The sequence below is a fragment of the Condylura cristata genome, unplaced genomic scaffold (genome assembly GCF_000260355.1).
Source record: "Condylura cristata isolate star-nosed mole 26May11 unplaced genomic scaffold, ConCri1.0 scaffold00021, whole genome shotgun sequence".
Lineage (NCBI taxonomy): Eukaryota > Metazoa > Chordata > Mammalia > Eulipotyphla > Talpidae > Condylura > Condylura cristata.
Window position 1 is genome coordinate 25,058,941 of NW_004567122.1, and position 13,599 is coordinate 25,072,539.

Here is a 13,599-nt window from a genome sequence, read left to right on the forward strand (position 1 = left end):
AAAAAAAAAAGGGAACTGTGTGGTCAGTAGAATTATAAGTAAATTTTATTTTTCAATTCGCTCCTATCATTTATTGTCCCCATAAATATTTTACATCTTTCCGTGTTTCAGAAGACAGCTGAGAACAAAACGAATCCCGGCCTTTCTATAGTATGTGTGTGTCTACAGTGTAAAATACACACTATTAAACAGTGAAGTTATTATGAAGGAAAACCATAGAAGGGGGCTATGAAGTAGGGATACAAACAGCTTACACGTTTCCTATAATAAGCCTCTATTACTTTTTAAATTTTGTAACTTAAAACTCTCCAAAATTCAAAGTTCAAAACTTCTAGGAAGCTCCCTGATGGCCCTGACACAGGGCTTTGGTCTGTATGCTCTAAGAATGTTTCCTTAATGAAACCTCCACAGCCTTCACATCATAAAAGTTCCACTTGATTTATTTGCAGGAAAGTCAGTGTGGCATGAAGCAAGGTATTTATGCACCCACTGCTTCACCACTCTGGTCTCCTTCTCAGAGGACTGCTGTTAGGCCCCAGAGACAGCTGAGCTACCTCTCTGAAGAGAGAAGGGCCTGTGTTCTCCTGAATCCGGCTTCCCTTATTTTTCTGGCTCCAAGGACTGCTTAGAAACACACAAACTCTGTGTTAAGAAAACCAAGAGCTCATTCATCTGTTCACTTCCCTAAGCTCACCAGAAGCCCAGAGAAACTGTATGGTGCCTTTATTGCAAACCTTCCAGGGTAGGACATTACAGTCTCCCCATGCTCCACTGGGGCTTCCCCTCCCTGGAGCTTAATGAACAAGTCCCTCAATTCTAAACTGTGCTTCCTGAGAAATTTACACAGGCTTTTTTCCTATAAGCACACCTTCAATCCTGGGTGTCTGGCCACTCTTTCCTTTTGTCACAGTACTATTAATTCAACCCCTACTAGTGAGTTATCTTGAACTGAAGGAACATGGCACAATATTCTGACATGCTGCATACCACAAGCAAATACTTCATTGTAAATGGGGAAGAAAATATTCCCTCATCCCCAAGAGGTCTTTTGTAAATTTCACAATACTTTCATACTATAACTGCTATCTGACTGGATGTACCCAAAAACTGCAACCTGCCTAAATCTCTGGTCAAATTCAAATTCACTTTTAAGTAAATGAAGGTCCTTATAAACTTAACAAAGACAACATGACAAATACTGTACTGATAAACATGGCACAAATACTGAGGCCAGTGATTTGAAGAAACCAATTATACAACATGCAAAAAGTAAATCTGATACCTGTTTGCAACTGTCAATGTCAAACATGAAAAAAGGAATCTGCCTATATACATATATACACACAAACACACACTCAAAATAGATACACAAAACACACATACACCCTTAATATTTATTGAAGATGGGTAATGATAGGACTTTTGCTATTCTCCTTTGTAAACTGAATTGTCCACAAGTTACTAAATATAAATGAAGCAGATTTCTTAAATGACTCTTAATGACGCAGGGCTTTGTATGACCTTTGCTTGAGAGGGGAAGGGAACTATGACTAAGGAAGGATATCACTCTCATGATGATTTTGCTATATAGTACAGTCAACTTTAAAGTCACAGCCTGGACTGGTGGCAGTCAACTTTAAGAATGGGAGATTAGGGGCCCTCCCTGGTGGTGCAGCCAGGGTTAAAGCACAGCACTGAGAATCTAAAAGCCGCTTCTGCATGTGTTCAATCCCCGCCTGCCCTGGAGGTGAGCACATGGTGTGGCAGACCTCTCCTGACCCGCTGGCTGCTCCCCTAAGCAGTGTACTTCATTGATCTGCCTGTTCTGTTCCCCACTCTGTCTCTGGTGAAGCCTCTCGCCGCCCCTAAGCCTCTGGCCTGTACCCAGTTCTGTATGCACAAATAAATAAAAAATCTTTAAAAAAAAAAAAAAAGAATAGGAGATTAACCTGGCCTAATCAAGTGAGTCAGAAAAAGGGCTGGGGGTCTTCCAGAAATTTGATGCCAGAAGGGTTTGACAGAGGAGTTTTCTATTCCTGGCTTTGGAGATGAAAGGAACTAGGGAAGCAGGACAGGAAAGCAGGAGGCCTATCTTTGCTAGAGTGGCCAGTAGCTCTTGGCCAGCAAGAAAACAGGCACCAGTATCAGAAAGGAACTGAACTCTGCTGCCGCCATATGAGACCAATGAGGCCAGGCTAGCTGAAATCCGTTGTCTGTTTTATTTTCTTATACTGTTTTTCACTTTTGTACAATATTTGACTCCTCCCCCGTAAGTGTAATCCCCATAACCAGCTGCAATATTAATTACAGACTGGTAGGCCCTTAAAGAGCCTTGACACACTGTTCCTGGACTTCTGACCTAGAAATCTGTGGAAGAAATGAGTGGGTTGTTGTTTTTTTTTAACTAACAAGTTTATAGTAATTTGTTATACTGCAACAGAAACTAATGCTAACACACACACACAGAGCAAGTAGCCAAAGACAGTTTCAAACAAATGCCCTGGTTTTCCAGCTATTTGCGCCTCTACTAATAAAAACAACAGAAGGATGAGGTTTCAGTATTTTATTCAAGTTTTATTTTAAGTGATGTTAATTACAGCATTTGAAGGGGAAGATCTAATTCCACACAAAATGGAAGACTCTAAAATGTACCCATTAAACTGCTAAAAAATAAATTGAGTGGCGAGAATACAACAAAAGTCCAATTTAGATTCTGAGTTGTCACCATGTGATTAGTCACAGATACTCTTCCCAGCTGGCAGCTGGAGCACTTCAAAGCTATTTCATACTCTGGTGCAAGGGCAAAAATCACAACGTGAGAGGGAAGTCCTGAATCAGTGGCTTCATCACATCCACCTTCTCCACCCCAAAATGGCACAAAAGAAACTGCTACCACGCCCTTCAGACCACTGTTGGTGTAAAAGAGGTGATGGACTGGGGTGGAAACAGGTCATGAAGATCTGTCTAGAAACATCCTTTCAGATGATTATGTCCACACCATCAGTGAGCCTCTCCTTAAGTAGGGTAGGAAAATAAAGTTTAATTCTCAGTAAATCACAATTTCATTCATTTACTTAATACGAATTTACAAAGTGCCTACAAATTATCAGCTTCCACTTGCAGCCATTTGTAAGATAAAAAAGAAATCTGACATCTTTAGGGGGGCTGCCAACCCCCTCAGGCTACAGCTGAAAGGACCTTTTTTTGGGAATTGGGTTTCTTCTGTACCTTTGAAAGGGTAACACCTTAAAGCTGAATCATCTTTAACCTGGATGTCTAACATGATATTTAGCAATACTTGCATCCCAGACATACAACATTAAAAGGTACACTAAATTCTGAAGGTAGCTATGCTGCAAAATAGATTAAAATTAAATGATTGTACAGTATTCACTTATGCTTGAAATTCCAGTCCTAGACCAAGCTTGTGGCCACCCGCGTTGACATTCTTGCCATCCAGCAGAGCTGACAGTGTCAGTTTGATACCTGCAAGGGAACAAATCCAGGAGAAGAAAGGAGAAGGGACCGAGGAAAGACAGAGAAGAAAGGTTAACATGTGGAGGCTCTGAAACATAAAGGCAAAGCCCGACCCAGCCATGTGGGATCCGCGGGAGAGCAAAACCACGTGGCCTTTTACTTCTGTTACTTAACACCATCTGACTAACACGCAGCCTAGAATGAGATTAGAAAATAATTCTCATTCCACCTATCAGGTCCACTTTAGGGACCCTACTTCCCTGTTTCTCTCATCAGCCCTCCCTTCCCCAAGGAGTCTCTCCCTTTGAATCACAGTAGGCATGTTCAGGAATAGCTCCTGGAATGAAACCCCAACCAAGAGGCAGACCCTGGGGGCTGCGCTCACATTCCATGTGCACACACATGTACTACCTTCACACACGCAACTAACATTTTTTTTATATCAGCTTGATTCTGCTATCTTGTAATCTTAAGATTGCCTGGTTCAAAGGTCCTACTTGAACAAAATACCCCCACTGTGGCATTTCCCCCTATTGCTAACACACCATGCACTGGCCCGGCCAACTGTGCAGAGGAAATCTGCAGAGGTAAACAATTCTCCTATTTGTCTTTTTACAACAGGATGATTTATGGGCTAGTTTTAAGAACCTGCTGGAAATAAGTTATCATGCATTATGTATTGTTAAAATCAAAAACAAAGGGTGACCAGCCTTGAAAAGTCTCTAGCAGACAAATCCAGTTTAGTTAAACAAGCAACACTTAATTGAGCTTATTTTGCAAAACCAACTTGACCTGGGTCATTTCTTGCATGTGCCTCTGGAAATCATGAGAAAAAAACTATTCCCAAAACTGCTATGAGGTGACCACTAGCTAATCTCCATCATTTCTGAAAATTTTAATATTAACAACATTCACTGTGAAGAAAAAACAGTCACTGCCTTCTCACTATGTAAGCTGCTCTGTAACAACATTCCCTCGAGCCTCAGTCCATGTTCTGATGAGCATTCCCAGTACCCAAATTGCTTTTTGGTGTGTGCACCATAAATTTCTACTAACTACAACTCTTTCAGTGATTTACTGGTTTCACTTCTGACAGCTCACATTAAAAAAAAAAAAAAGGGGGGGAAAAGTATAATGTGTTAACTTTGGCCCCTTTTTCTCCTATATATTGTTCCTCTTATTCTCCAAACTTAAAAAAAATCTCCAATGTTTTAGGACCTCTCTGTGGCTGAGGAGTTACACCTCAGTAATATCACCTCTATAGCCTGAGTCCAATGGCACTAATCCACATATGGCACAGCAGACCTCTCCTGTCTCAAGTACTGTTCCCCTCAGCTGCCCACTCTGTCTCTGGTGAATCCGCTCAACCTCTGAACCTCTGGCCTGTACCCCAGTTGTACAAAAAAAAATTAATTAAAAAATAAATTAAAAAAAAAAAATTTGGTCCCTCCATGGAGGCACAAGGGGTGAAAAGAGGAGTTTATGAAGCTATTCACAGCCCCTGCAGCAGGAGTTCGATCCCAGCTAGGAGGTGACCTACATAGCCCAGCAGACCTCTCCTGTCTCACCCACCCTCCCCTCAGCAAATATTTCAGTGGTTCTGCCTGTCTGCCCCCCACTCTGGTGAATCCTCTCACCCACGGCACTTCTGGCCTATATCCCAATTCTTGTAAGCATAAATAAATCTTTATTTTCCAAAAAAATTTCTTTTTAAATGTAATCATTTATACTAACTCTACACTCCTTGCCAAATACTTAATCATAAAACTCATTTACAATGTACCACATAGGTATTTTATAACAATAAACAATAGCAATAACATAAAGCAGCAAGCCAGCAGTGCCATTTCTGTTAAGCAAATAACTAATTTCACACACAACCAAACACATACCTGGTTTTAGGGTCTGAGTGTATCCTAAACCTATCAGGCTGGAGTTGTTCACTTTAGCCTAGTCAAGGAAAAGACAAAATGAAAATGTTAACCACATGCTTCCATCTCCAAAAGTGAACAAGAAGAGCTTTTTAAATCAATTCTGGATGTCACAACCAACTTCTCTTTCCCTATGACCACCTCATTTATAGGATTCATTAAATTCAGTGTGAATTATATCTAATTTGGGAACTAGGTCTTAGAAAGGAAATTCAGAGTCAGTCTGTTTTGAAATGTCTATGCTTTTACATCAACACAATTTTCAATGAATAGGAAGTCACTCTTTACAGCTGACTTTTGAAGGAACAAATGCCTCCCCCTACCTATACTCAGGTGAGCACATTTCACATGTGACCAGACAGACAAAAGGTCCTTTAAGATCTATTTGTTGGGATGTGGAACACAGAGCAAATGTCAGATCATTTTGAGGCTTTTTTAAAAAGGTAGAATACCACAGAATTTTCTCATGTCAAAGAGAAGCAAAAAGCACAAAAAAGGTTTAGTACCAACAGGCCTGATTTAAATGCATATTGGAGCAGATAGAATGACCTAACAATCACTCCAAAATTAGTGCCTTGCAAATGCTGATTAATGATTAAGTTCAATCAAGCAGCTGAGTCAGTATTAATTTTGTCCTCATGCTTCTTGCTGAGTTGCAGGGTAATGTGGGCCTCTGCCTGACCCCCTTCTGTTGAAACTAGGAGGTGTCAGGAACACAGTCAGCTCCCACCATGAAAACACAGGCCTGGCAGAAGTGGGGCTGCCAAGGTGTATGTTTCCTGCTCGAGTATTAATTCAGACCTGACATCCCCCAAAATTGAAAGCACTCCAGGCCTCCTGGCATCAGTGTCCCAGTGAGCTGTTCCTCTTCCTTGCGCCACCCAAATAATGAGGACCCCTTTCCTTTGTCTTTAGGCACCTAGTGTCACAGAAGCCAAATTTGGTTCCATTTGCAGACTAAAAGCTGGCTACCTGGAAATTACACCAACCATTCCAGGAACCATTCTGCAGCATGTGGGTTTCTCCAGCATCCCTAAGGGGTACAGACAGCAAGCCCACATGGCAACAGGGCTGAGCTTGCAGGAGTAAGAGCAAAACTGTGTGGCAGCCCAAGGGTGGATGAGTAATGCTACAGGGTCTTCAGGATAAGATGCTAACTGTCCACTGACATGGTCAGATTTTTAAGTAGCTGGACAAGCAAATGAAAAATGAAATGGAAAATAAATATTAAAAAAATGAGGACTCAAGGTAGCCTTTCTTACAGTCTACAGTATGAAAAAGGCACTGACTGGAGGAGGCACCACAGCAAGCCAGTCTGGTCAAATCCAAGCCCAGCACTTCCCAGCCAAGTGACCTTGAACACATGATACAATCTCCCTAAACTCCCAGTTCCTATTTTGTGAAAACAGAAATGGAATGATTTTCTTTTTAAAGAACCTATGCAGGTGAGCTGTGTAAGGATTAAATACAGTAATCTACATATAACAGGCTCCACACAGTACGTGCTGTCCATGTCACTGCTATCATCTACTATTTCTAACTTTTCACAGTGAGAAAATTCCGAGTCAAAGCACACAACTGCAGCGATCCAGGACTCCAAGCAGAGGGTCAGGTGGAGCCTGCACAACAGTTCCACAGGTACCCACCGAGAAGCAGGCATCAGGGTCAATCTGATACTTGGCTGCTATTCCAAAGCGAGTGTTGCTGTTGCCTGCTGTCCAGGCGAGATTAACTGCAGTCTCCAACTTCTTGTTCACTTTCTGGTAAATGGAGCCACCAAACTCTGTCCCATCATTTCTGCAAACAAGCACAGCATAGTTACCACCTGGCTCAGGAAGCTAGGCTATGGCTGGGCAGAGCTGCCCTCAGGTCACAGAGGACAGAGATCCTCTCAGGGGGCCAAACAGATCACAAAACAAGCAGAAAATTATGGGAAGACTGGTAAGAATAGGACACAGGGCAGAGGAAGAGAAAGGCTAGTCTCCCCATCATGGGGACACCTGCAGGCAGCCCAGGCAAAGACTCAGGCTGCACGGAACTTGAAGTTTGCTTACAAAAGTCTTTAAAATAGAAACCGGGCCCACCCTGGTGATGGAAGGGGTTAAAGCACAGTACTATGAAGCTCTCCGCAGTCACTGCAGCACAAGATGGATCCCGGGCCAGAGAGCTGAACCACATGGCACAGCAAGACCTCTCCTAACCTGCCCACTGCTCCCCTCAGCAGTGTATTTCATTGATCTGCCTTTTCTGCTCCCAAGTCTATCTCTGGTGAATCCTCTCACCCCCCACACTGCTAACCTAGCCCCAGTTTTATATACATATATACATACTTATATATATATATGTGTGTGTGTGTATAAAAGTATATATATATATATGTGTATATATATATATATATTTCAGATTTTTAAGTAGGTTCTAAAACACTGGCTTTGTGCAGTGAATTCTCAAAACCGTAACAGAAGGACCTCATTGTACAATCTCATCTACATGAAGCACAGAAAATGTCTGTCATACATCTGGGCCTCTGCAAGCTCGAGGACAACCGAGATTACTTATGTCAGCTGTTTCCAGGTCAGTTCCAAAAATAAACCATGTCCACTTGTTATTTATTAAAAGTGGTGAATCTCAGGTATGTGGGGAAATCAGCAAAAAGTCATCATTCTTCCCAGGATTGCTGTAAATTCCCAATTCCACACAAGGAAGCATTTCATATGTCAGTCAGTATCCCCAAAAAATAAATAAATAATAGGCTTGTGATATCTTTCCTCTGATTATTTTGTGGTATCTTTTTTTAATCGACGTACCTTTTTGGTGTACGTTTCTCTGAATTTTAACACATGTAAAGATTTATGTCACTACCACCGCAGTCAGGATACAGAACAGTTCCCCATCCCAAACTCTCTTGTGTCACTCCACTGTATACACCCCCTTCCTCCCAAACCCCACCAGAACCAGTGAACCATCAGCCTCTATAGTTTCTTTGTGACTTTTCAGTTTAAAAAAAGTAAAAAAATTAACTTCATTATAAAAATTACTCCAAAAATTGTTTTAATAGAAATGGCACTAAACACTAAAACCACTTACTTAAGTTCAACAAGTCACTTCTTTAGTGACCTCTGGTGGAAGGAAAAAAATATGGCGCAGCCCTTAACCAAAATTAGCACCCTTACTTCAGTTTTCAAATTTGATAACGAGGGGCTCTCTCTAACCTGACCTGTAATTTTTTCTTCCCTTCACTATACTATCCAATAGTTAATCAACTTTCTAATGCTCCACACAGAGAAGACACATAACTGAGATAATCTTCCTCTCATCTGTCTTCCAAGCCTGTATTTTATTAAAGCACAGTAAGCAGCCCTCAGGCCCAAATGAAGACAGAGAGGAGCTGCACGTCCCACACTCTCAACCCTGTTAACTGAAACTAAGAGGCTTCCAAAGTCAACAAAACTGCAGGCAAGAGCCAGTCTTCTTTGCTTTAACTGGCAAGTCATTCTGTTGTTGCCAGTGACGTTTACTGCTTCTAGAGAACCTAGGTTACTTCTGGAAATGGGTGGCTGGGAAACAGAAAAATACCAGCAAACCATCTGGCTCATCTGAGTCCAACAAACCCATTTCATGGAGATTAGAAATTGAGCTTAGGGGGAAAAACATATGAAATAATCACCTAGTGCACACAAGCACGCCAATACACTTACACATTAGTGTGAAGCTGAAATTCGTCGGTCTTGTAGCCCACCGCAAAGTTGCTCTGGGTCACTCGAGACTTGGCGGTCTCAAAATTCATCTGGTAGCCAGCCAGCCAGCCCTCATAGCCCAGCACCAGGGCGCCCCGGATGGAGGGCCCGGCGATGTCAAAGTCCACGTCACAGCCCAGGTTGATGTGCTCTCGTTTGTATCCAGTCTTGATTTTAGCATTTTTTTTCCTGAAGGAAAAGAGGTTAAATTTAAATTAAGAAGCTAACTCACCTTGGTACAAAATGCCAGGGGATGCAAATTAAAAAAAAAAAAAAAAAAATCCCAGGGCCTCCCTGGCGATGCAATGGTTAAAGCACAGCACTAGGAAGCTATCCGCAACCACTGCAGCCTGAGTTCGATCCCTGGCCAGGGAGCTGACCTACATGGCACAGCAGACCTCTCCTGTCTCACCCACTGCTCCCCTCAGCAATGTGTTTCAGTCAATCTGCCTGTTTTACTCCCCAGGTTGTCTCTGGTGAATCTTCTCACCCCGCCACACCTCTAGTCTACCCCAGTTTCTGTATTCATAAATAAATAAAATAAATTTTAATTTTTAAAAAATTTATTTCCCAGTTTATATTTTTTTAACCTTCCAAAGACTTTTATTAGGTAGCACAGCAGTACAACCACAGCACAGTACCAGTGGCCTTCCCTTGATCTAAATGGCAAAGGTGCCATGTTCCTGGTGACTATAATCAACACTTTGCTGCAGCAAAGGACACCAGGAATCCATTTGGATGACGGCCCTGCTGGACACTCTCAGCCCCACACTCAAGTATGGAGAATTATTTTAGGAAAGTGAAGCAGCAGCTGCAAACATCAAGAACTGGAAGATATAAATCTAAATTACAATCTAAAATTCATATAACTTTTGGTTTTTAAAAATCTTTTTTTTGTTTCTAACATATAAAACATGACAAAGGGTATAACTATATAGATCCTTATATAGATCCGGGTCCTTGAAAGTTCATGGTTTATAGATAAAAACCATGGGGGTAAAAGTAAAGAAATGTTTTAAACTATAAATTTGAAAATAGACTATGGTACAAAAATTTTGAATAGTCACAAATTCCACAATTATTTCCTTTTTTAAAATTTGAATAGTCAAAACAAAAGTCCTTTAGATTCTTTTAGGATTTCTACTGATGCCTTCTCATCAAGAAAGAAATCCTCATTATCACTTCTCAAAAAATTTCACAAGTATTTTGGCCTTGGATTGTATCTTTCCTTGTTAAAATGAAGAAGACTAAGTATAGAAAATATTCTCAACTTTTATATTCACCCATTTATTCAGCAGTAGGCAGAATTCAGAAAGTACTCTGGGTTACCTGACACTGGACATTTATACATTTTAAATTTTTATTGTATTTTATTATTGAGGTTACATTGGTTTATCACACCTTGTATGAATTAGGAACAAAGGTCCACACACCTTCAGATGTATGTTAACACACCATGCCCACGACCAAAGCACCCAGTGAACTCTCGTCCCTCCTTCGCCTCCCTTCTAAAAGCCCCAGTCTAGGTGGGTAGAGGGGAGGCTGGGACCCAAACTCTCATAGGAGCTGTGGGCCACAGTGGGCAGGACACCACTTCTCTCAAAGGGAATCCAGTCTGCAGAATGCCACAATAGTGAAGCGAGAACTGGGGCAGGAAAAGCTTGAAAAATAAACCTTATGTAATTGGCTTTGCTTCCCTCTCCCTGTGCTAATGCAGAGGCCTACACAGGCCTCTACTAGGTAAGAGCCACCATGAAATTATGAAACAGATGCAATATTGCTGGTGTCTAAGTCTGAACAAAAGCTTTATGCCATAAAGGCAGTTTTAAAGAGGCTGCCTTCTCGCTTTGTGGCTCACTTAGTAAATAAACAAATACAAATACTAGATCCTTTCTAACTGAACACAGCAGAACTGGGTGTGGAGGTAGAGCCTGTATCCCTACAGCCATGGGGGCCAGATGGGACCCCAGGTATAGTCTGCTGCTGACCCCAGATGTGCATGTACAACCAGTTGAAGGCCTCCCTTGCCTTTTTGCTCAAGACTACATTTCTCAGGAAGGGCAAGTGAGTGGTGTCACCTGCAAATATATGACCGCCAAGGCTTTTACTGAAAGTCAACATTACAGAACAAGATCACATATCAAATAAAATCTGAACTATTTTTAGCTGATTGATTGTGTCATTCAGCTGCAAATTGGACATCTCCTAGAGCAAGCTACACCCTTGGCAGAGACCACAGGCGAAACCAGAACCACTCTCAGAGTCTCCAGAACTACATGGTCTTGTCCACCCCAGGTTCAACCACACTGGAACGAAAGCCACACCTCCAGCACCCAGATGGTGGGCTCTAAATCTCATTCCCTCCTCAGAGGAGCCAGCGCTCCTCAAGAAAGAGCAGATTACAGTAAGAGCAGGAAACGTGCAAGTGAGCTTGAAACAACAAAGTGAGGCTGGGGCAAAGGGACTGGAGAGAGCTGACCAGGAGGGGCTTCAATGTGAGGACTGTTAAAATATCATCAATACTGGGCCCTCCCTGGCGGCATAACGGGTTAGGACACAGCACTGCAAGCGAGCAGCAGCCGCTTCGGTGCAGGTTCGATCCCTGGCCGGGAGGTGACCACATGGCAAAGCAGACTTCTGACCCGCCCGCTGCTCCTCTCAGCAGTGTACTTCGTCGATCTGCCTGTTCTGCTCCCCGCTCTGTCTCTGCTGAATCCTCTCACCACACGTGCACCTCTGGCCTGTACCCTAGTTCTGCATGCATAAATAAATAAATCATTAAAAAATAAATTATGCCACTGTGATGCAAACAGCAAAATTCAGACTGTATGTAATTCTACAGGACAAATAATCTACTTTCAAAAAATAAGTTGCAAGGGGAGGAAAAAGAGAACTTGAAAACTGAGTAAACTATATGTAGGAGCCACGTAGACTAATTTTTGCAAAATTGCATGGATAATTTCTGATTCTGTAAAAAAAAAAAAAGTCACTTGATCGGACTAGAGATTTGATAATATTAAGGCATGATGATAACAACATTTTTTCAAAGTAATAATATTGTGGTTATACATTTTTTAAAAGGAAACTTAAGATTTAAAAATATATGCTAATACTAATACTAATGAATACGAATGAAACTATGATATCTGTTATTATTTCAAAATAATCTGAGGATTAGAGGGGGATTGGTGTTGGATGTAAAAATGTGACTGGTTGATAATTATTAAAATTGGGAACTGGAGCAGGATGAGGGTTTAATATATTTTCCTGCATTCATTTAAATGTCTGACCTATTCCATAATAAAAAATGTAAAGGTTATACAATCTAAGAACTGAATGAGACAAGAATGTTAGAAATCACAGTTGAAAACACAAATAATTCGCTTCCCAAGTAGCAATGAAACATGCAACTTTCATTCAAGTTGCTTGTGTGTAGTTTGGAAAACTTTAACAAAATAACAACCAAATTATCTCTCAATAAAACAAAACTCAAAATAGGAGCCTCCTTGGTGGTGCAAGGGGTAAAGTCTCAGAACTAAGAAGGAATCAGCAGCCTCAACAGCACAAGTTCAATCCATAGCCAAAGAGGTGACCCACATGGCACAGCAGACCTCTCCTGTCTCACAGGCTGCTCCTTTCAGCAGTGTATTTCAGTACATTTGCCTATTCTGCTCCCCACACTATCTCTGGTGAGTCCTCACACACACATATCATGCCTCCATACCTCTGACCTACACCCTAGCTCTTATATGCATAAGTAAATAAATCTAAAAATATAAACCTATCTTGGTCTACCTGCTCTTTGGTAGGGTAGAAGACAGGTGAAGCCTTACTGTTGGCCATGAATCCACATGGCATAAAGTTGGGTGGGTAGTTGATGAAAAAATAGCTGCCCAGTGCTCTAGGGTAAAAGATTAAGGGTATGGTGTGGTAACAATCACCTGAAGGGGTGTGACCCCATACCTCTTAATTATATGCAGTGTTGTAAAGCAACATTACTTCAATAAAAAACAATGCAGTTAAAAAGAGAAAAAGGCCCTCCCTGGTGGCACAATGGGTTAAAGCACAGCACTATGAAGCTATTCTCAGCCACTGCAGCATGAGTTCCATCCCTGGCACCAGAGGTGACCCACATGGCGCAGCAGACCTTTCTAGACCCGCCTACTGCTCCCCTCAGCAGTATACTCTGTCAGTCAGCCTGTTCTGCTCCCTACTCTGTCTCTGGTGAATCCTCTCACCCCCTGAACCTCTGGCCTGTATCTCAGTTCTTCTATGCAAAGATAAATAAAATGGATTATTTTTATTATTAAAAATAAATAAATAGGACCCTCCCTGGTGGCGCAGCGGGTTAAAGCACAACACTGAGAAGCTAAAGCCACTTCAGCATGAGTTCGATTCCCCCCTGCCCCGGAGGTGACCACATGGCGCGGCAGACCTCTCCTGACCCGCCCGCT

The 13,599-nt window shown here is 41.8% G+C and overlaps 1 protein-coding gene across 2 annotated transcripts in view; it reads right to left on the reverse strand.

Moving 5' to 3' along the window:
* Positions 1-2,528: 2,528 nt before the first annotated feature.
* The window catches only part of VDAC1 (voltage-dependent anion channel 1), a 25,963-nt gene continuing 14,892 nt past the window's right edge, over positions 2,529-13,599 (reverse strand). For both annotated transcript variants that reach the window (XM_012728034.1, XM_004686722.2), the window contains exons 6-9: positions 9,107-9,334; positions 7,055-7,205; positions 5,370-5,427; positions 2,529-3,486 (exon numbers count right to left, since the gene is read on the reverse strand). In XM_012728034.1, coding sequence (XP_012583488.1) covers positions 3,395-3,486; positions 5,370-5,427; positions 7,055-7,205; positions 9,107-9,334 — 529 coding nt within the window. In that variant the 3' untranslated portion in view covers positions 2,529-3,394. The remainder of the gene's footprint in view (positions 3,487-5,369; positions 5,428-7,054; positions 7,206-9,106; positions 9,335-13,599) is intronic.